This window comes from Barbatula barbatula, assembly GCF_947034865.1.
Source record: "Barbatula barbatula genome assembly, chromosome: 9".
NCBI lineage: Eukaryota > Metazoa > Chordata > Actinopteri > Cypriniformes > Nemacheilidae > Barbatula > Barbatula barbatula.
Genome location: NC_136772.1, coordinates 11,526,981 through 11,550,425, shown reverse-complemented (window position 1 = coordinate 11,550,425; position 23,445 = coordinate 11,526,981). Strand labels below are relative to the sequence as shown.

The 23,445-nt window shown below is 44.4% G+C and overlaps 1 protein-coding gene across 1 annotated transcript in view; it reads right to left on the bottom strand.

The window, feature by feature from the left end:
• The window catches only part of LOC306898734 (dynein axonemal heavy chain 7-like), a gene marked incomplete at its 5' end in the record, with an annotated part of 97,234 nt that overhangs the window by 3,027 nt on the left and 70,762 nt on the right, over positions 1-23,445 (bottom strand). Inside the window, 20 exon segments of the mRNA XM_079464476.1 lie at positions 738-890; positions 2,449-2,679; positions 2,787-2,924; positions 4,093-4,278; positions 6,237-6,398; positions 6,498-6,698; positions 7,191-7,224; positions 7,226-7,338; positions 7,868-8,044; positions 14,399-14,491; positions 14,575-14,769; positions 15,300-15,426; positions 15,916-16,251; positions 16,356-16,489; positions 17,592-17,782; positions 18,892-19,046; positions 19,359-19,468; positions 19,471-19,524; positions 21,090-21,275; positions 22,617-22,797. Of these exon segments, the coding sequence (XP_079320602.1) occupies positions 738-890; positions 2,449-2,679; positions 2,787-2,924; positions 4,093-4,278; positions 6,237-6,398; positions 6,498-6,698; positions 7,191-7,224; positions 7,226-7,338; positions 7,868-8,044; positions 14,399-14,491; positions 14,575-14,769; positions 15,300-15,426; positions 15,916-16,251; positions 16,356-16,489; positions 17,592-17,782; positions 18,892-19,046; positions 19,359-19,468; positions 19,471-19,524; positions 21,090-21,275; positions 22,617-22,797 (3,157 nt within the window).

Genomic DNA, 23,445 nt, shown 5'->3' with positions numbered 1-23,445 from the left:
ATCACAGTCCACAATAAAGCTTTGGAATTTAATTGTGTTTTCTTTTATTGGATGGAAAGGCACTTGTGTTCATGTGTGGTACATTCATGGTGACCATGATGGCCCAAAAAAATGGAAAACTACAAAATTAAATATGAATTTGACTAAAATGTTTTTAGACACAAATATTAGTTATTAGATATTGCGGTAATATCATTTATCATCACAAATTATTTTGGCCACAATAATCATAGTGGATATCTGATATCATGACAGTATGGTTGCGTTGATACAAAAATGTTGGCTACCCGAAATCTGCTCATTTGCATTTGTATGTTATTAAGTACAATTGCAAAACTACAAAAAGGGAATAAAACACAATGAGTCATCTTCCCTGACAGGTTTTAAGCCTAGTCCCAGACTAAAATAAATGTTAGCGCTGTCCAAACTGAAACCAGCTTCCACTGACACTGAAAATATATATGAGTGGCATTGATGTGTGTGTTTCTGTAAAGCATGTTTGTAAAACTACTTAAATGTCATAACTAAACTAAGGCTTAGTCTTGACTTGTTTTAAGCTAATCCATGTCAGAGAAACCACCTCAATGTAAATTTGGGCATCACAACAACATCACAATGTACAGAATGACAGATGAGTATAAATAGATAACTATGGATAGATAACTACATAAAATAGTCCACATTACCGTGAAAGGTGTGCAAACTATGGTGAAATGAGTGTCAGCTTCATGACTTACGTGTAAAAACTTGAGTCGTTGAAGAAAGTCATTAATGTAGCTTCCAAGGGGTTTGAGACTAGGATATGATTTCTTCATCCACATAGCGGGAATCCGGCCCTTCAGAATGCTACTAACAACTTCTTCCAGCTCAGCAGACATCACCACCAGACCCTGAGCCAGAGAGACAAACATAGAACTGTAATGTCTTTCCATAGTGAATGAACAAAAGATTTGATGAAGGTCAGAACGTTTAAAACACAGAACATTAAAGATGCAGATTTCTTTTATTGCAAAGAAATGAATGTGTTTGAATATACATGTCTCATAGACGTCATATCTCACTGATGCCTGTTATATTTGTTATATTATTTCATATATTTGTTTGTTTGTTTTCCCGTTGTCATGTTTCCTCACGTATTTGCTGTGATATAGAGGTGAATGATCACGAATGATAATGGAAAGGGAGACAGAGATGACTCTGGGCAGAACTCAAGCTCCAGTCAGTGAGTAACAGTATTTTAGGGTTCAAGGTGTGTAAAATGAAGGCCGGTGGGTGTGATCAAAACTCACAGATGCATCTCTCTCACCCGGCGGGACAGTAATGCTAACTGGGATTTGGAGCTGTCATTCAAAACAACAGGGGAAAGAGTCTCAGCTGATAGCACAGCATTAGGACCTGCCCTGTGGTGGTATACATTTTCCTGGTCTCTTTCATCAGGGAGTGAATGTTCAAAGACTTTCAGAAAAACACATAGAAGTAATAGTATACAGTACTTTTCAACAAAAGACATAAACAGTAGAGGGGTCAACTCCAAACCTTATCTGCTAGGCCACATTTTATTGGTTACAGTAGCTTTCTAAGAAAAGCTTTAGAAAATGACTTCAATTATGTATTTTTATCGGTTTTCATTTAATAACAAGGTTGTATTTGTTAGTTCATGTTAGCTAACGTATGAACAAATGTTACAACTGAAGAATACTTCCACAGTTTCTATTTGATTAATAATCTAAATTATGGTTATTTCAGCATTTACTAATGTATTTTACAAATCAAAAGATGTCACTGTTAACATTAGTTAAATTCACCATAAAAATAAAAAAAATTTCATAAAAAATTACTAAATGCTGAAAACATTTATTGTTCAATGTTAGTTCATGATAGCTAATGCTTAATGTTAACAAATGCAACCTGTAAAGATGCATGGAAATATGAGCTGACACGCTTTGAGCTTTCAAGAAATATATTAAGACTTTAGATTGGGGTTTCCTCACTATTAACTAACTATTCATTATGACTGTAGAATGAGGTTAGACATTAATGTACTTTATACGTACAATTTACAACCAATAAGCATGTTAATAAGAAACTAGTTAATAATTAATTTGTGTACCTTAATATAAAGTGTAACTGAAATATTTTAGTAAGAGATGCACCGATATATCGGCCAATAATAGGGATCAGCCAATAGTTTAAAAGCAGGCGATGATCAGGACTGATTTATCTTTTCAATTAAAAGAATTGGTATCAGCAGATATTCTGAAATAATCAGCTATCGGTATCGGAGGATAAATTTAGTATCGGTGAATCTCTAATTTTAATATATTAATAGACTATTCTGACAGCAGTGCTTCCATCAGACTCTAAATTCCTACTTAATTTCACCAGACCAAAACTATTGAGAATTTGAAAACTCCTATAGGCTAGAGTTCTAAACCTTCTTGTTCTGACCTTGATGGCTTTCTGGATGTTCGTGCAAGAATCCCGGATGGTCTGAAGGAGTTTGTTAAATCGCCCCATCTCTTGCACCAGCACGGTGTTCATGCTTTGGTTGTAGCTGGTCGGAAACCTGCGCATGGCAGCGTCTATGTCAAAATCGGGGGGGAGTTTATTCAGGATATCCGCAGCCACCTCATACACCATCTCATCTGTAGATGTGGCGCTGCCACCAGAGGAATGGGACTAGGAGAGAAATTTGGTTTAAACTGGTGACCCCGTGAAGTAAATCAAAAACTAAATATCGACTTTGTGGAAAATGATGTGCAAAAAAACAAAATATAAAGACACACCTGCGTGAGAAGAATGCTGTCGAAAAGCAGCTGGGTTTCCACTTGGTCCTTCGTAATATCAGCATTGGCGTTCATTCCGAAAATTTCAGGTGAGGGATTTAGCGGAAGTGCTTTGGTGTACTCGATGTAACTGTTATACTGCAAAAGAAACAATGGGCTTCTTAATGCAACACCGAACCCGGGACGGTGACGCTAAATAATGGCACGCACTTAAAACAGGCTACCCTTGAGATTGCTGACATTTATAATAATGGCTATGCAAATGACATTCATGAATAAAAGATTTCCAGAGGAAATGCCAAATAAAATTGGGCATAGATTATACATTCGCTAGCAAATAAATCAGACATCACCACTGGCAGCGACCTGCTGTACTTAGTTATTGCACTTATAGCTCATAATCCTTTTCAGAACATTCATTCCAAAGATGTATGTTCTTTATTCTAGCCAAATCAATCATATCTGTAGCATTAAAGCGAGCTGTATAAAGCATGAGGAGTAATGAGCTCACAGAGACCCTGATGCACACAAAACTTTTGTTTTCTCTTGTCACTGCTTTCCTATCGTCTATCCATCCATCAATCAATCCATCCATCCATCCATCCATCCATCCATCCATCCATCCATCCATCCATCCATCCATCCATCCATCCATCCATCCATCCATCTATCGACAATAGAGCACATCAGAACCCAGCTTTCCAGAATTTCCGCTGTTCTTCAATTGTAATATTCTTAAGGTTTACAAGCTTTCCGGAAACAAGTGAACAGGTCCCAATAACGTGGCCAACAAAAGTAACGTTTTTCTTCGTGTTTGCTAGCAATTTTCTCTGATCCCACTGTGATAATGTGACCATGGTGTGCTGTTGTCTACGGAAAAAAGGTAGAGTGCACAACCCATGACAGCCACCAACTGTGTGACAGGATGACAGGAACATTCTTTCTCGGAAAACAGTGCTGCAATTTTGATGCTTTTCACTGATCCACATACAGCAGTGCCTTCAAATGTTTATGTTGAAAAATAACATTTACCTTCATGTTAATAAGTTAAACTAAATATGTGTCCATCACTTTTGTCAGTGATAGTTCAGTCATCATTGATGCACCCTCATGTCATTCTAAACCTGTGACTTTCTATCTTCTGCAGAACACAAAAGAAGATATTTTGACATCCATTGCATGGACACAAAACCACTGAGACATTTCTGGAAATACATATTTTATGTGTTCCACAGAAGAAAGAGTCATCCAGGTTTTGAACGACATGAGGGTGAACAAATAAAGTCCTTCGAGTACAGTCCCTTACATCTCCTTCAGGGGGTGAGTAGTAGAGGCCACTGGGGTCAAACTTGTAATCGGGGTTATCAGTGATCTCAGGTGTGTAGAAGATGGAAAGTATGGTGCGCAACGTCCTGCGATCCCAGTCGTCTGTAACACGACCTCCATAGTTACATTCACCTGTCATGTAGCGAATGGCATCGAAGGGGATTTCCTGGAAAGGACACACAAGATTGTGTTGTAACTGTACAAAACAGTATTTGTGTCCATATGTACAGTATCAACATTAATACATTTTAGAACATAGATAGTTGTGTTAACTAAGATTGAATTATTGGAAAATCAAATAAAATACAGTTCATTCTTGAAAAGGTCCAGTGTATGAAATGAATCGGCATCTAGTGGTGAGTGGTGAATTGCAACCAAAGGCTCACTTCAACCCTCCCGTTTTAAGCACTACGGAGGCTGACAATAATGTCGTCACGTTTTCACTTCTTTGTCGAAGGAGATAATGTGTACAAAATGCGCTCTGTAGAGCAGTTTGTCCGTTTAGGGCTACTGTAGAAACAACACGGCGAATTCCATGTAAGTGGACTCGTGGCGTATCTAGATAGAAATAGCTCAATCTGAGGTTATAAAATCATAACGTGTCATTACGTAAGGTCTTAATATACAGTACATAACTGTCTTCAGAGGTGTATAATGTTACATTTCTGTCAACAGATCCTCCTAAATATGACACACTGGACCTTTAATGAATAAAGAACATGATGCAACATGATGCCATGTTCACTTCGTCATGATGCCATTTAAAATGACAATTCTTTCATCTTGAACAAATAATGAGAAAGTGTACTGGTTGATCCTTCTATCTGTCTGTCTGTCTGTCTGTCTGTCTGTCTGTCTGTCTGTCTGTCTGTCTGTCTGTCTGTCTGTCTGTCTGTCTGTCTGTCTGTCTGTCTGTCTGTCTGTCTGTCTGTCTGTCTGTCTGTCTGTCTGTCTGTCTGTCTGTCTGCCTGCCTGCCTGCCTGCCTGCCTGCCTGCCTGCCTGCCTGCCTGCCTGCCTGCCTGCCTGCCTGCCTGCCTGCCTGCCTGCCTGCCTGCCTGCCTGCCTGCCTGCCTGCCTGCCTGCCTGCCTGCCTGCCTGCCTGCCTGCCTGCCTGCCTGCGTGCCTGCCTGCCTGCCTGCCTGCCTGCCTGCCTATCTATCTATCTACCTATCTATCTATCCAGAATTTCCGCTGTTCTTCAATTGTAATATTCTTAAGGTTTACAAGCTTTCCGGAAACAAGTGAACAGGTCCCAATAACGTGGCCAACAAAAGTAACGTTTTTCTTCATGTTTGCTAGCAATTTTCTCTGATCCCACTGTGATAATGTGACCATGGTGTGCTGTTGTCTATGGAAAAAAGGTGGAGTGCACAACCCATGACAGCCACCAACTGTGTTACAGGTGTATAAAGACCTTACGTAGTGACACATTATGATTTTATAACCTTAGATTGAGCTATTTCTATCTAGATACGCCACGAGTCCACTTACATGGAATTCGCCGTGTTGTTTCTACAGTAGCCCTAAACGGACAAACTGCTCTTTGGTGTCTTGCAATGAACAGAGGACAAAACCTCCGAGCCCCACTACAATGCAAAACAGAATTAAAGTTTTATAAAAAAGTCTCATATAAGTGGTTCTCTTTGAACATGACGTCTCAGACGAGGGCTGCGCCTCTATAACTCTTCCACCCCATTGTTGAAATCGCTTCAAAAAGCAACAACCTTTCTGCCAGTCTTGAAAGTGTGGCAGCTCAACAAAGGCTCTTTTTTTATGAAGTGGAGGTGCGTGTCAGCCTAGTGGATTCGATATACCGATCTTTGTGCGGGTATGAAAAGACGGACAGAGTGGCGGGATTGTGACATTTCCTGTTGAAATTTCCCTTGCTAATGCAGTGGGTGGCACTACGTACTACCGGGGAAATGTCAGAGCATTCAGAGAGCTCTTGATCAGCTTATGCAGTCTGCTTGTTTTGAAAGGAAGACGGGAAGTTCGAGAAGCGCTTCTCTGAAGTTGGGGAAATGTCAAGAACGGTCTTTTTTTAAGGGCACGCAGAAAAGCGTGAAAAGCAAAAGGGTGATGCGAAGATAGTGTGTGTGATGAAAATGTGTTTGTTATCTCACCTCATACTGGTCTAAAAACATGTGTAGCTGCTGGACAGAGATCCGCAGGTCTGTTTCGTTAAACTCGTAGGGAATGTTCCATCCGAGAGGACCGAATTTTCTCCTCTCTTGGGTCAGGCCGTGGAAGAAGCACAGGCTATACAGAAGCTTCTTAAAGACAGCCTGAAACACACAACGATTTGTTTTTGCCCCATATAAAAGAATTAACAAGCACTTTCTATGATAGATGATAATATGTCTCTGTCTGTGTGCAGCACCTACCGACTTTGAGCTGCTGTCAAAGAACTCAGGGTCAGATATCGGGTCCATGCAGAAGGAGCGGATGATGTTGGAGCGCAGGCCCTTGGGTGCCTCATTGGTCATTTTGACTCCGTTTTGCAGTACAGCCACAGGGAAGTTAGGAGAGGGGTAACTGGTCAGCCATAGACGGAAGTCTTGGTGAGTGGTGTCTGGATTCAGCTCCTGAGGAAAGTCAAAATGCAGCTTCAAAATGTTTTCAATGATAAACGTACTAGAAAATAAAAAGGACAGCTCACAAAAAAAGACAATTCTTTCTTCATATACTCACCCTCATGTCATTTCGAACCTGTATGACTTTCTTCTGACACTATAAGAATGTTGGTAGCTAAACTACCCATGTATGGACACAAAACCACTGAGACATTTCTCAAAATATCTTCTTTTGTGTTTCATAGAAGAAAACGTTGTATACAGGATTTAAACAACATGAAGGCGAAACATAATGACAGATTTTGTGTGTGTGTGAACTATCCCTTAATATAACCAGACTAAGAGAACAGTTGTGCTCAAGCAGTGTGTTCAAGTATGCAAACAGTATAAATAAATGGTGTTTATTTGTGCGCTTAAATGACACATATTACATAAATACAAATTAGCAAATAATTTCTGAAGAATAATGCAATGACCCGTCACAGTCAAGTGTTTGTATGCTACCTCACAGACACGCTCAAGTGTGGGCATCCAGGAGGTGGCAGTTTTGTAAGACCACCCATGTCCCCTCTTTAACACCGGTCTTGATCATGCTCATGGCGATTGGACCCTGACCCTGACCCAGAGAGGTCAGCCTGTTTCCTGTGAAGCCCTGAACAATGACCCAGACAGCATGTGTTAATAACAACAGTTCAGAAATCATTATAAACAAGAAAAACAAGAGGTCATCCACCAAACCTAAACAAAAACGTGTAGTTTAAGCTCTCGAATAATGATAGCAACGTGGAGATTTTAGCAGCATCTATTGGTTAGGTTACGAATTGCAACCAACAGCTCACTCCACCCCTCCCTTTTGAAGCACAACAGAGGCTGACACAGGACTAAGATATCGCCACGTTTTCGTTCTTTGCAGAAGGAGATAACATATTTAGGAAATGCGCTCGGTAGAGCAGTTTGTCTGTTTAGGGCTACTGTAGAAACAACGGAGTGAAGGGGACCCGTGGTGTATGTAGATAGACATAGCTCAATCTAAGGTAATAAAAACATAGCGCTTCATTATATAAGGTCTTAATACACCTATGCATTTCTCTCAATAGATCCTCCAAAAAACTACACACTGGACCTTTAAGCCATAATTTGAAAATGATGTGCGTGAAATGTGCAGCTAATATAGTGAGCACCTGCTCCTCGCCAAACTTTAGAAGAGCAGCCATGGGGTCTGATCCTGGGGAAAGGATGAAGATCAGTGGAGCACAGCAGTGACTGTCTCCAAATGCTGCGGCCAGATTAAAGGGTGGAACCTCGATAAATTGCTGCCCAAGGATGTCTGACACAAATTCCTGTACCATGGGAACAACCTGACATGGAAAGAGACAGAGAGAAACGTCTCGGTTACGTATGTAACCTCTGTTCCCTGATGGAGGGAACAAGACGTTGTGTCGAAGCCGACAGATGGGGTTCGCCCTTGAGAACCAGTCATCTCTGACTATTTTGAAAAGGCCAATGAAATTTGGCGAATGAAATTTGCATGCCGGGCTCCGCCCCCGGAAATCCGGGTATAAAAGGGGAGCCGGCGTGCTCATTCATTCACCTTTTGTGCTGAGGAGCCTGAAAGCATCTCGTGACTGCTGCAGCGGACGGCTATTGTCGTGGCAAGAAGGACACAACGTCTTGTTCCCTCCATCAGGGAACAGAGGTTACATACGTAACCGAGACGTTCCCTTTCTGTCGGTTTCTCGACGTTGTGTCGAAGCCGACAGATGGGGTTCCTATTGAAAACGCCACGGCAATAGCCGCGTCACAATCTCCAGCGAAGCGACGTTGGCCAGCCTAGGCGAGTCAGACGTAGCGCTCTCGCGAGATTGTAACCTTCCAGTAGGTAGACGGGGGACCCAGAGCTTTCAGAAAAGGTGGGTAGCCCCTGCCCTCTGTCAACTCAGACGGCCCCAATGGCGAGAGCCGTCCGGCCATAGGACCACTGGGTAAGCGCTATTCCCTCAAGGGGGAGGTGCGCTACGGAGACCACTTCCCACCCTCGGGGGGAATACAGTGGAGAAACAGCATGGTCTTACCGGTAGGGAAGAACTCATGGGAGGTATGTGCGAGAATCCGCAGGGTGGATGCCCACCCGGGGAAGGTCACGGGTTCCGGGGGGAACAACTCATGACGGAATCTCAGACGGAACCACCCTGCCGGGGGGTTACCACGTCTGGAGCACTGAGGTCGGTTAGAGTCACACGTAGATAACTCAACTTGTGCCCGCCAAAGGTGGCAGGCTGCTCCGCCCAGCCCGCTGCCTTGAGTGCTTAGTGATGGATGGAATGCCTATTCTTCGCCCGAGGGGAAAGAAGGGATGCAGATGATTGCGCACTGACCCACCTAAAGAGGTGGGGTGGCGCTCGTCGCAGGCGTACGCCCTGCCGGCCGCTGGTCTCACCTGGTGTTATCCTGCAAGACTCGAGCTGACACCGGATCCACGCGGAGGTTGTAGAACCTCGCGAAGGTGTGGGGCGTAGCCCAACCCGCAGCTCTGCATATGTCTGCCAGAGAGGCACCCCGAGCCAGTGCCCACGAGGAGGCAACACCCCTGGTGGAGTGTGCCCTCACTGCCAGCGGGCACGGGCAATCTTGAGATCGGTACGCAGTCGTGACGGCGTCCACGATCCAGTGCGCCAGCCTCTGTTTGGAGACAGCTTTCCCCTTCTGCTGACCTCCAAAACAAACAAAGAGCTGCTCAGAGCCTCTGAAGCTCTGCGTGCGGTCCACGTAGAGGCGCAAGGCGCGTACTGGACACAACACGGACGGGGTTGGGTCTTCCTCCCCGGTGGGGAGCGCCTGCAAGGTCACCACCTGGTCCCGGAAGGGAGTGGTGGGGACCTTGGGCACGTAGCCGGGCCGAGGTCTCAGGATCACGTGAGAATCACCGGGCCCGAAATTTAGGCACTCTGTGGACACGGAAAATGCTTGCAGATCCCCCACCCTCTTGATGGAGGCGAGCGCCGTCAGGAGAGCCGTCTTCATCGTGAGATGAGAAAGATAGGTCTCTCCGAGGGGCTCGAAGGGAGGCCTCTGAAGGCCCGCCAGGACCACATTGAGGTCCCAAGAGGGTACGGAGCGCGGTTGAGGTGGGTTAAGCCTCCTCGCGCCCCTGAGGAACCTGATGATCAGGTCATGCTGCCCTAGAGGTTTTCCAGCAACTGGTTCGTGATGAGCGGCGATAGCGGCTACATACACTTTCAGCGTGGACGGAGAGAGCTTACTCTCCAACCTCTCCTGCAGGAAGGACAGCACGTGCCTGACCGAGCAAATCCGTGGGTCTTCTCTGCGAGAAGAACACCAAGACGAGAAGAGGCGCCACTTAAAGGCGTACAGCCGCCTCGTGGCAGGTGCCCTAGCCTGAGTGATGGTCTCCACCACCGCGGGGGGTAGACCACTCAGGATCTCCTCGTCCCATCCAGGAGCCAGACGTGGAGGTTCCAGAGGTCTGGTCTCGGGTGCCGCAACATGCCCTTCCCCTGCGAGAGAAGGTCCTTCGTCAGGGGAATTGGCCAGGGGGGAGTTGTCGTCAGGAGCATTAGCTCCGAGAACCAAGTCCGGTTGGGCCAGTACGGCGCAACTAGTACCACTTGATGCTCCTCTTCCCTGACCTTGCACAGGACCTGTGCAATGAGGCTCACTGGGGGAAGGCGTACTTCCACTTGTCCCGTGGCCAGCTGTGCGCTAGGGCATCCGTGCCGAGGGGGCCCTCGGTCAGGGAGTACCAAAGTGGGTAATGGGTGGTGTCCAGGGAGGCAAACAGGTCCACCTGTGCCCGCCCGAACTGCACCCAAATAAGCTGGACCGCACGGGGGTGGAGTCGCCACTCTCCACGGGGCGTCGACTGACGAGAGAGCGCATCGGCTGTCTGGTTCAGGTCGCCCGGTATGTGAGTGGCATGCAGAGACTTCATCACCTGCTGACTCCACAGGAGGAGGCGTCGGGCAAGTTGCGTTAACTGTCGTGAGCGTATACCCCCCTGGTGGTTGATATACGCTACGGCAGTCGTGCTGTCTGATCGGACCAGTACGTGCTGGCCCTGCACGAGGGACCGTAGTCCCCTCAGTGCCAACAGAACAGCCAACAACTCTAGGCGGTTGATATGCCAACACAGCTGGGACTCCGTCCAGAGACCCGACACTGTGTGCCCTTTGCACACCGCACCCCAACCCCGTAAGGAGGCGTCGGTCGTTACCACGGCGCGCCTCGGGACCTGCCCCATGGGGACGCCAGTCCGTAGAAAGGTCACTGATGACCACGGGGTTAGGATACGACGGCAGAGAGGTGTAATGACGATCAACCTCCTGCCTGCGTGCCACGCTCTCCAGGGAACTCGTCTCTGTAGCCAGTGCTGCAGCGGTCTCATGTGCATCAACCCGAGGGGAATTACCCCCGCCGAGGACGACATGTGGCCCAGGAGCCTCTGAAAAAGTTTCAGGGGGACCGCTGGTCGCTGCTTGAGGAGTTTCAGGCAGTTCAGCACTGACGGTGCGCGCTCTGTCGTGAGCCGCGCCGTCATGGAGACAGAGTCGAGTTCCATACCGAGAAAAAAGGAACTCTGCGCAGGGGAGAGTTGGCTCTTCTCTCGGTTGACCCGTAACCCCAAACGGTCTAGGTGCCGGAGCACCAGATCCCTGTGTGCGCACAACAGTTCTCGCGAGTGTGCTAAGATAAGCCAGTCGTCGAGATAGTTGAGTACCCGCACACCTCTCTCCCTGAGGGGAGTGAGGGCGGCTTCCACGACCTTCGTAAAGGCACGTGGGGACAGGGACAGACCGAATGGGAGGACCCTGTACTGATATGCTCGCCCCTCGAAAGCGAACCGTAGGTACGGCCGGTGACGAGGGAGAATCGAGACATGAAAGCACGCGTCCTTCAGGTCGATAGCCATGAACCAATCTTGACGCCTGACGCACGTCAAGATGCGCCTCTGCGTGAGCATCCTGAACGGCAGCTTCTGGAGGTGCTTGTTCAGGGCACGCAGATCTAGAATGGGGCGCAACCCTCCACCCTTCTTGGGGACGATGAAGTACGGGCTGTAGAACCCGCTGGACATCTCGGCCGAGGGGACGGGCTCGATCGCTCCCTTCACCAGAAGGGTTGCCACCTCCTCCCGCAGCACGGGAGCATCCCTGCCTCTGACCGAGGTAAAGAGGATGCCCCGAAACTTGGGTGGAGGTCTGGCAAACTGGATCGAGTAGCCGAGACAGATCGTGTTCTCCAGCCACCTTGACGGTCTGGTGAGTGCTAACCAAGCACTCAAAGACTGCGACAGGGGCACTAGAGGTACGATCTGCTTCATCGCCCCTGGGGAGGGCGGTTCGCTGGCTAGCGGTGCCGGCCCCACCTCGTGGGGGGACTGGCTCCGCTGATTTGCCTGCCTGGCGGCGGCGCAGCTCAACGCACCGTCGAGGTGAGAGTGCTGAGGGCTGCGCGATTTTATACTCGGCCTTGCATGTCGCCACAACGCAACGTCGAGTTGCCGAACACCGTCCTGCGGAGGGTGAGTGCGGCTGGAAGGGGGACCCAGAGAGAGAGACTGCTCTTTTTGTGAGGAAGTGGGCGCTAGGCCCTGAAAAGGGCCTAGCAGATGTTGGGACGGGGCAGGGACCGTCCCTTTCCGACCCGTCAGCGATGGAATGGCTGGGGTCGGGCCCGATCTCCCCGGGTCCGGCTCGTCAGGAACGCTTCTGCTTCCGCGGCGGCTGCTGACGAGACGGTGGTCGCTTCTTCTCCGTCCTCTTCCGGGGGGCCGCCTGAGGAGGGGGCACCGTAGCCGGAGCTGACGATGAAGAAGGCCGGGGCTGCTGGGAGGCAGACGTTCCACAGGACCTCGACGGCCGAAAGGCGGTCGGGTCGCGGCGGGGCAGGATGTGCTTGATTGCCTCCGTCTGCTTCTGCACTGCCGAGAACTGCTGGGAGAAATCCTCGACAGTGTCACCAAACAGCCCTCCTTGCGAGATGGGAGCATCGAGGAAGCGAACTTTCTCGGCTTCACGCATCTGCGCAAGGTTTAGCCAGAGGTGTCTCTCGTGGACCACCATCGTGGACATCGTCCGACCCAAAGCTCGCGCTGTCACCTTCGTCGCCCGGAGGGCAAGGTCGGTGGCAGCGCGGAGCTCCTGCATAATCTTCGGGTCGGTCTTACCCTCGTGGAGCTCTTTCAGTGCCTTGGCCTGGTGGACCTGCAGGATGGCCATGGCATGAAGAGCTGAGGCAGCTTGTCCAGCAGCGTTATAGGATTTCGACACCAGCGATGCCGAAACCCTACACGGCTTAGACGGGAGTCTAGGTCGAGACCTCCAGGTGGCCGCCGTCTGCGGGCACAGGTGCACCGCGACTGCACGTTCAGCCTGGGGGACATCAACGTAGCCTCTAGCTGCCCCGCCATCGAGGGAAGAGAGGGCGACAGAGTCAGCATGACGGGAACAAGCCGAAAAGGGGGCGCTCCAGGTCTTGCTGAGCTCCTCATGCACCTCGGGGAAAAAAGGTACAGGGGGCGTGCGCGGCTTGGAGCCGTGCTCGGACCCGATGTACCATTTATCCAGCCGTGAGCGCTGGGGCGTGGGCGGTGCGGTGCACTGCAGCCCGATACTCGCGGCGGCCCAATAGAGCATGGCCGACATCTCGACGTCTGCCTTTTCCTGAACTCTATCTCCTGACGGAGACGGCTCGAAGGAATCGTCAGGGTCGGATGCCAGAAGGTCGCCCTCCGATGCTGCGAGGGACATCTCATCGTCGTGACGGTGACGGAGGAGTAAGACGGTGTGGAACCGCCTTCCTGGGAACGGCCAGACGAGCGAATCGGGGCGTGAACGGTCCGCGAGCCATCGGCTGACGGATTGACGCTCACGGAAATCCCCATGCCACCCAAGCTGCTCGCCGCTGCTGACGGCGGGGCCGTGGCCACCACGGTCGCAGAGCGGGAAGCAGACGAGGTGGTGGCTGGCTCTCGAAAGAGCGCAGCCACCCGTGACCGCAACGTCTGTATCGCCATCTGCCCGCAGTGCGGGCAGGATGACTCCACGAACGCTGCCTCAGCGTGTTGGACCCCCAAACACCTGACGCAAGCATCGTGTCCGTCCCCCTCCTCAATGAGGGAACCGCAACCACGAGAACAGCGGGACATGCCACGCTGAGAAATTTGCTCTTTCAGGAAAATATCTCTTTCAGAAAACACCTCTGGAACTGCTGAAACGCCGTGGGGGATGATCGCTCGGAAGGGACAATCCGCTGCACCACGTCAAGAATTCAGCTGTAGTAGTCGTCATTCGATGCGAAGGCTCCGAAGAACAAAAGGTGAATGAATGAGCACGCCGGCTCCCCTTTTATACCCGGATTTCCGGGGGCGGAGCCCGGCATGCAAATTTCATTCGCCAAATTTCATTGGCCTTTTCAAAATAGTCAGAGATGACTGGTTCTCAAGGGCGAACCCCATCTGTCGGCTTCGACACAACGTCGAGAGACCGACAGAAAGGGAACAGCGCAATAGCACGTTTAGAACAAAACAGTGAGTTTGTTTTTATATTCATTAATAATTATATTTACAATCTCTTGCTTTGCCTTAGATTTTTGTGAAAACAAGTTTCCTATAAATTCAGCATAAAACGTTGTAACAGTTTTAATACGCCTATGATACCTTAAACGCTACCTGTGGTTTTAAGAGTATACCATACCTTATCTGGCCGCAAGCACCGTATCACCAGCATCCGCTGGAACTGTCCCAACTTTTCCTGCCACTCAGATGGGAAAGGACTGTGATGGGGGTCCTGGAGAACACACACACAGCATGAAATGACAAATCTGCCCATTTCATACCACAGAGCGAGAAAAAAATTGCTTTCCATGGCACCTTGCTGTCGTAGACCCTTTTCCAATCCTCCTGCAGATAGTCCAGGTCTTTCGGCAGACCTTTAAAGCACTCCATTTGATCAAGTCGACAAATTTCATCCCAGGATGTTTTGGGCAGCCAGGAGCAGGGGTTCGAATGTGGATTATCCAAACCTACTCCACCTGTCAGGAGAAAACGCCATTCCTTCTCATCCACCTGGAATAAGAGAAAAGCAAATAGAAAAGTCACTTGCATAACCTCATATGTTAGAATAAATGATACTGCTTTGAGAATTTTGGATTTAATGAAAACAAACAGTTTAGATAAGACTTTTGATTCTGAATAAAACTCCATAAAACAGTGAATGAGTCCTGAAGCTCGACTGCGGTCGCTCTGAAATAAACAAACTGGCACGCAGCTTGATTCACGAGCTGACAGAATTACTGACAGCACAATAAACTGATGATAGACAGTTGAAACTGGAGTCACAGCTCAGGCACTGAGAGTCAGTGTGATGAACATAAATCAACATAAGATTATTTGAAACAGTGAAGATATAAACACAGCATACAGACACGCAGGCAAGACAAAGTCGACGACCGTACAAATAAGCCATTAACCTTAAGATGACTTGTGTGGAAGTAAACTCTTCATTCTTGCTAGTCTGGTATTTGTTGGCTGAACTGATGTCTTGACTGGGATATTATTCCAATAATTCACAACCGTGTACAGGCAGAGTTACTCACCAGCTTGTTGTGTTTCATCAGGTTTATGCTCAGACAAAAGGAGAAGAGGAGTTTGTCCTTCTCGAAGAGTGACCGGCACACATTGATGTAAAGGGAGTATGTAAAATGGTCCTTCAGGATCTGCAGTCTAAATATACAGAGAAAGAGAGCTTTAATAGACAGACCAATGAGAAATTTTTTAGACCATGTTTAGAAAATCATCTGTACACTAAACTTCACAGTATCACAAAATCACCAAATTGTTTCACTGTACATTTAGGTGTCAATATATTTAAATATATTTGATAGTTCACCCAAAAATGAAAATTCTGTCATCATTTACTCCTCCTTTTGTGATTTCAAACCTTTATGACTTTCCTCCGAGGAACATAAAACAAGATATTTTGAAGAAAGTTGGTAGGCGAATAGCACTGGCCCCCGTTCACTTCTATTGTATGGACACAAAACCAATGGAAGTGAATGGGGGCCAGTTAAAAACATTCTTCAAATTCGATTTTTGGGTGAACTATTACTTTAACTGTCAAGATATTTAAAGTGCTTCAAAGATTTAACATTAGCCTTTCAAACTCGTGATTATCTAAATAAAATTTTGTGCAGTGAGAGACTGACAGAATACCTCTGCTCAAGAAGGTCACTTTTCTGAGAATTCTCAATAGAAGATATGAACAGGTTGATGAACCAGTTCAAAGAATACTGGTACATGGGCTCGATGTTGGCCAGGTCAGCGATGGAAAAAAACAAAATGGAAGAGTGGACGGCGATGGGGGTGTAGCCGAGGCGGGTCTCATCGATCTTCAGCTCCGTGGCCTCAGCGATGGCCTGTTTACTAGATATGTCATTGGCCAGATCTTTAAAAGATGAGAGGACCTGAACTGCCATCTCATCTTCTAAAATGTTCCCCTCCGATGCAGAGAGCACTTCGAGAATTTTATCTTCTATAACCTTCAGCAGTCTACAGAGATGATAATAAAAAGACAGTTTATGGTTAAGTTTCTTAACTGTTTTTGTTTTTCTACATTTGGTCTCCACTACCGTTTCTAAGGTTGGGCTGTGTACCTCTTGTTCTCAGCTCCTTGCACGATGAGGTCCTGTTTCTCTTTCTCCAGGTCAGGCCTTTCTTTGGCCACCACAATACCCAGCAGCTGGTCCTGCATCCCTTCAGGAGTTATCATGAAGTTCAGCAAAGTCACCTGAGCATCACAGGAGAAAAACAAGATTTTTTTTTAATGACACCGACTCCTAGTTAAAATCTGTAAGAGACCCAGAAGGCTCTCATCAAAGCTTCAATTCTAGGACCCGGCATTACTCATCCCAGAACTCATTGCCGTTTTCCAGAAACAAACTATAGTCCTCAGTTGCTTGCAGTTTAAAATCTGTTCATATCCCTCTTTGCCAAGATTCTGTGCTTTTGTGCTTGCTAACATCCCCCATTATCATTTTTGATGAACTGCGATGCTGCACCTTGGCCCGTGGTGGGACATATTTTCAGATGAATGATGGGGGCCTTACCATCCACAACAGTATCATTTGTTTAGTCCTGTTGTGAACGCCACATGCTCATTCTAAAGTGGAAATGATGTTGCGGGTTCATTAGGAAGACCAGGCAGACACACAGGAGACACTCTGTGACTTGTGCACCAAATGTCAAACTAGATATTTCTATACAAAGTACAACTATAAAATGTTTGTGTATGTTTATGGGTTTACAATGTTTTAGGCAAACAGAGGGTAGAAGTGGTAATGTCCCAGCATAATCATTAGATGTGTTTTGAAATATCATTGTAAAAAGTTCTCAACTTCCATAGTTTCTGTCTGGCCCCTATTTACTTCCATTGTAATGACACAAGACAAAAATGTTCATCTGTGTTCCACAGTCATATACAGGTTATAGGGTGAATAAATGATGACAGACTTTTTATTTTTGGGTGAATATCCCTTAAACATTTTACTTATATGCTGTATATGAAGATTATACCCCCCATATAACTGACTTGGTCCCCATTCATACATTAAAGTTGACTCTATCAGACTGTTTCAGAACAACACCGAAATGATACTAAAGCCCTTGGATGTATATCAATCCAGTGAACATCAGCCACCTGGATTCTTTCATCCGTGCTATAATGGACACGATAAGCATGCGTTTCTGTGTGTTAGATTATCCATGTTACTCACCGTGACGGATTAATATGGAAGAAAATGTTTAGGTGACCTTGTTTGAAGGCCAAACTTATATTTTGTTCAAGAGTTTGTGTAGTGTTTTCAGTGTATACTGTACACGTGGAGACTCACCTTGACTGAGATCTCGGGCAGATAATGTGGATTTCGCAGCTTGGTTGTAATGTAAAATCGGAAGTCTGGAGCATATTCGATAGTGGAATCACCTAGCCGGATACAAATACTGCCCCCCTGTTTAAATGTCTGCTTTAGCAATAGGGGTTCAAGTATGGGGTCCAGCTCTTCACCAACATACTCCAACAACACTGAAATACATCATGAATAAATCATTCCATCAAATGAATCAAGATTCACAAAATCATAACCAGCTGTTATTTTATTAATGTGCATAAAAATCATATCGGCTTCCAGTCACCCCAATGACCCCAAGTCGAATTCAGGTGGTGGAATTGGGAACTACAGTGCATCAGCTACAAACAAAATAAATTCATAAAGAAATAAACTCAATGCAACCCCCTAGAGGAGAACAGTACCAAAACAACAAACCACAGAAGAAAGCAAAACACCGGCCTGCCCACGCAAGCCCACTGTCTGCCTTTCATCTTTGAGAGATGCTGATGAACAGCAGATGAGGATAGAAGGCAGAGGAACTCAAAGCAAGAATATCAGTCCCTTGTGTATCTCACGCTGTGTTTTGCATCCACCCCGGAGCCTTCTATTCTTCCATTCAAGAGTGTAAAGATTGACAGAAATTGTGCTTTCAGGCCATGTGTGTTACGTGCAAGAGGTAACAGTGTTGCCCTGGGCTATAGCGTGCATATTTATAAAAAAGGAACATTCACTGGTTTGAATCATGATGTGTACTTGTTTTTATGGTGGAGGGGGACCCCTGTGGAGAAACACTGGAATTACACCTGGGCTAAATCGTTTTACCCCCAGGTTTATTTGATCAAAACAAATCATCTGTCCAAATTTGTTTTTTTTTTATCGGCCAAAAGTAAATTATTCTTATTTTTAGTATCATTATTATTATGAATGTTAATATTGTTTTATTACGTTGGTAAAACTTTTATTAATAATAATTATAATAATAAGAATGACTTTTAGTTAACTTATATTACATTGGTAATATTTGTATTATTATTATTAATAATATTATAATTAATGTGAATCATCTTTCTGTGGTTATATTTGTATTTTAATAAATTCATGTTAATAATATTTGTTATATTTGTAAGATTTTGTATTATTGTTATTATTATTATTATTACCAGCTTTCCTGTGGAGGTGGTTCCACAGCAATGCCAAGGTCATCAACTGTACTGTACTGTAGCCAGATTCATGATATGTGATCAATTGCTATGTAAAATAAAAATACAGCACATCAGTATGATTCAGTGTCTGTATTTCTCACCTGGTGTGCCAAACTGAATACAGTTTTCTAATGTGCGCACAAAGTCAGAGTCACTGAGTTTTATGACGTGCAGGCTGTTGGATTTCTCCATGTTCTTCAGCCACTTGTTTGCCTGGCCCTGAGGATCAATCATCAAGGGCCACCTCCTCGCATTACTGCAGAGAAATAACATCTCAAAAACCTTCTGCCCACAACAAATCTTTTTCATCTTGTGCACTACAGAAATCAAGCACTCTTTCAGGATAAGTGCTCTCTATTGTAATTTCCAATTGCAGAAAACAGTTCCCTAAAAGTTCACTAGTAATTGCTTTCAAGGTTACAAATTCGAGAATATCAAATAAGTTTTTCCAAGACAATTTCTGACTTTTTCTTTTGCAATATTTATTAACAGAGTGTGGCTAGATGTAAAAATGGTAGGTTATTTAAATGTGTCCAAAAGGTACATTTCTGGCAAAAAAGCCTCTTACGAGATAATGATAGCGTTGTCAATGGAGAAGCTGTCTGATGGAAGGCCTGCAATAGTCCAGCTGCGGATTTTCACCGGCTCACCCAATGAGTTCATCAGGGACATGTTCATGGGGAGCAGGGAATACCTCTGGTCTTGCACATATCAATCCACTCCTCTGTTGCTCGCTGTAAGGGTTACACAAACACACATACAGTATAGTACAGTACAGCCTGCTTCAGATGCATCCACTGATACATGCAAAAAGCTGTAATTATTTTACCGTAAACACATCCATCTATTTTTCATTATAAGTGTGTTGAAACATAATAATGGTATCGTGGACAGCACTATTGTCATTCTGACAGCTTTATTTTGGTTTAAATCTAATAAAGACTTAGTACTCACAAAGGTAATAAGCAGCGTGCGGTTTGTACCTGCACAAAAGCTTATAGAAAACAGCTCTCTGTTGGGAGAAAAGATATTGCTTTCACAGAGGGGAAATATTAAAGTTAAACTACTCCCTGTTCCCCGAGTGCTATTTCAAGCTCACCACAACATCTCCTCGTGCCCTACAATGCATTTTCACTGACTTCATTCATTTTTTATGAAAGCTGTTCTGTTGGTAAATGTAAGAAGTAGATCGAGGGAATGTATACAAATAATGTCCACCGATGAATATCAAAGAGTAAAGGAATGTGTTTCAGTCAAGACAGCGCTTCGACTGAAACTCAATAGACAAATTAACAAGGTTCAATGTCATATAAAAAAAAAAAACATTTTCCTCAGACATCTTTCAATATTAAATTGGCCATTTATCTTGTGAAATATTGCCAAGATTTTACAATATGTAGTAATAATGTTCTACTACAACATTTACAAAATTATATTGTAAAATCAAATTCTTAGACATTCCGATAATTTAGTTTGAAACACAGTAAATTAAACAGTAAATAAAAACTGCCTTTTTAACTTTGTTTTGTATAATTAATGTTATTTTGTTATATACAGTGGTGTTTTCTTTGGAATCCAATTCATTTGGATGAATTTTTCCTTTGCTATAATTTTTTCTTTTTTTTTCTTTTGTTTGACTTGCATCAGTACCTACAGCATGTACACAGCATTGATGAAAGAATTATACATTTGACTTCGTTCAATACAAGTAACTGTTTAGAGTTTAAATGTTTTGACATATTGAGTATACAGTATATACTGTGTGGCTTCTTTATTCTACAGCATATGTTTCAGAGCAACAGAATAAACAAACGTTCCTGCTCATGCATGCTTTTGTGGCCCAAACTTAACTTCCGGTACAAATTCGCAAATAGTCATTTCTGATAAGCAAAATAAATAACAATTGTGTAATTGCATAAGTTAATAGTATGTCTAGCCAGTACTATTATAGGTCACCAATAGAAGAATCGTTACTTGGCTAAACTTAAATGTGACAAAGTTACTTGACCCATTCAACAAATTGTTTATTTAAAAAAATGAATATACAGTAAAATTAAACAAAATGTTTTTAACACAAATATTATATATAATAAAAAAGTAATATAAATGAGTATAAATAAAAAAATAGAAATATAGAAGGATCAACAAATACAGACCGGAAGTCAATTTTGGGCCATGCGTATGTGTCCGATGAATGTTCCCATAACCTTTTTATTTCTCAAATCTGTTGCGATATAAACAACGTAGGCTTGGGAGCAAAAACCTGAAAGCAGGTCTGTATTGTTGTAAGATAGCACACCTGTCTGAAGCTGGAGGTGAATGCACCGAGGTAAGCCACTATAGCGGCAGAGATCAGAATATCTCCCGTCAGGTTGTTGTAGAGTTGCCCTAAATTAAAGGCAGTCTCGCTCCAGCGGGTCTTCTCTCCCCCCAACCCACCAATGAGCTGCTCTGCTCGTTTCAGCTTCTTACTACACAAGTCCACCTACAGAAAAAAACAGATACAACCAATGAACACATATAGTAAACACTATACACACAAAGAAAGGAAGAGGATGCACTGATCGTTCCATAGATATATCAAATTAATGTTTAAGAAGTACACAGATCACATTCTGAACATTTTATTTTCTGGTATGTGCTACATTTATTGATATTGCCAATGTGGTTATTTATGCAATACAAACATTTCTGAGAGTCTGCATGTACAATTTGACATTTACAAATGAAGAAACGGTGTTGGCTTAAAGGACATTAACAGCAGGTCAGACGTTGACATAATACACTTTAGAAGAATTTGTCATTATAAATGAATGTTTACTACACTAACATCTCTCCAAATAAAGCATCTAATCGACTGTCTGATCTGTTAAAGCAGTTCGGCATCAAAAGAACACTGTCTTTGTTTGAGATAACAAAGTAAGCCTGCAAAGCAAAGAATGATGGGAACTCAGCGGTTAGATGCTGAGCTGACAGCACAAGGCACCAACAGCTTCACTCGCAACAATCCAACACATCTAATTTACTCCCTGTGATGATATGCCGGTAATTCTTTGTGACACCATCGCATCTGGAGCCATTTAGCTGTGGGATTCTCGAGACAACAAATGAAACGAATTCCTCCATCATTCTCATTCATTCATTTTCTCATATTTAAAAAAGACTTCCAGTGGACTTAAAGGTTCAGCGTAACAGGTTATCTCTGCATATCCGAGGGCCTTGATTCTGGACATGCTTGAATGAGCACAGCATAAACAACTTCTACCCTCCAATTGGGAAAACAGACAACCTGAATTACAAACATGGAAGGAAAGGGGGGAAAGAACGAGGAACATGAAAGGAAGTGAAATAGGGCAGAAAACAGCAGCGGGAGCTTGGTTTACCCGAACATCGCAAAAACTGACAGCCAGTCTCAATAGACAAATAAGAACAGAGCATGCGTGTGTGTGTGTGTGTGTGTGTGTGCCCCTGTGATTTTCACGTGGGTTTGGAAACAAAAGCTTCACTCTTACGGCATTAAAGTTGCAACATAAAAATGATCTGAAGGAAAGTAAACAAAAAAGGAAAGAAAAAACATTCTCTTAACTTTTCTTGATGTGGAAATACAAACAAAATTCCTTTGAAGGGGAAGTTATGTAAACAAACTTCCAGTAAAGATGAGAGAGAGTCAAAGGGCTGTACTGGAAAACAGGTTTTAAAAAATAAAACCTGATATATATTTGAACATGGTGTGATAAAGCCTGATGTAACAGTAACCACCGTTTATTGATTGTGAATATCTGGCACACAGCTTATTTTGTGCTGCATGATCAGACTTTCTGCTTACCTGATTCTCTAGGTCAACTTTTTTGTTCTTGTTGGCTTCCAGGGTCTCCTGCAGTTTAAACAGTTTGTCCTGGACTTCCTTCAAAGCAGCCTGTTTCTTTTGAAGGCTCGCCATGGCCACCTTCAGCTCCTGTTCTGCCTGTGCCAGCTTCGCTTTCTTTGGAGTCACTATCTTTGCTACTCTGGAAAGGAAAAGCAAAATTTCAAAAGCTTGCAAGATTAAAAAGTTATTTTTTTACAAATACACCATGTTTATATGCCAATATTTATGGGCCTTTTTGGGGGGGCTGTCAAACAATTACCAAAGATACTAATACTAACAAGGTGCGCCACTGCCGTTACAATGAATGGCGAGGAATGCAATGAGTAAACTTCCTTAAACGAACTTTGTGATTACGCAACTAATCACATCTAGAATAAAGGTTTGTGTTTAAATAACATATCTCTGTGTACTGTGCACATTAATTTTGTATTTATAAACACAATAACAAACACATATATGAAATATTTCAATGTGTTTTTGATATTTACCAAAAATATAAATTATAAATAAACTTTTATGATTATTTTATATTCTATGTTTTTTATTAATATATGTATGTATATGTATGTGTTTATAATACAAAATTAACATGCACAGTACACAGACATATATTATGTAAACAAAAACTTTATCGCGATTAATCGTTGACTTGCCTAAGCTAAAGAAACTGTGAAGACAATTTGTGTGGATGAAACTAAAGGGATACATTACTGCATCACTGATTCATTCTATGAGCTGTAAAATGTCACTAGTACGTACAGCCATTGTTAATTTATATAAGTTAAAG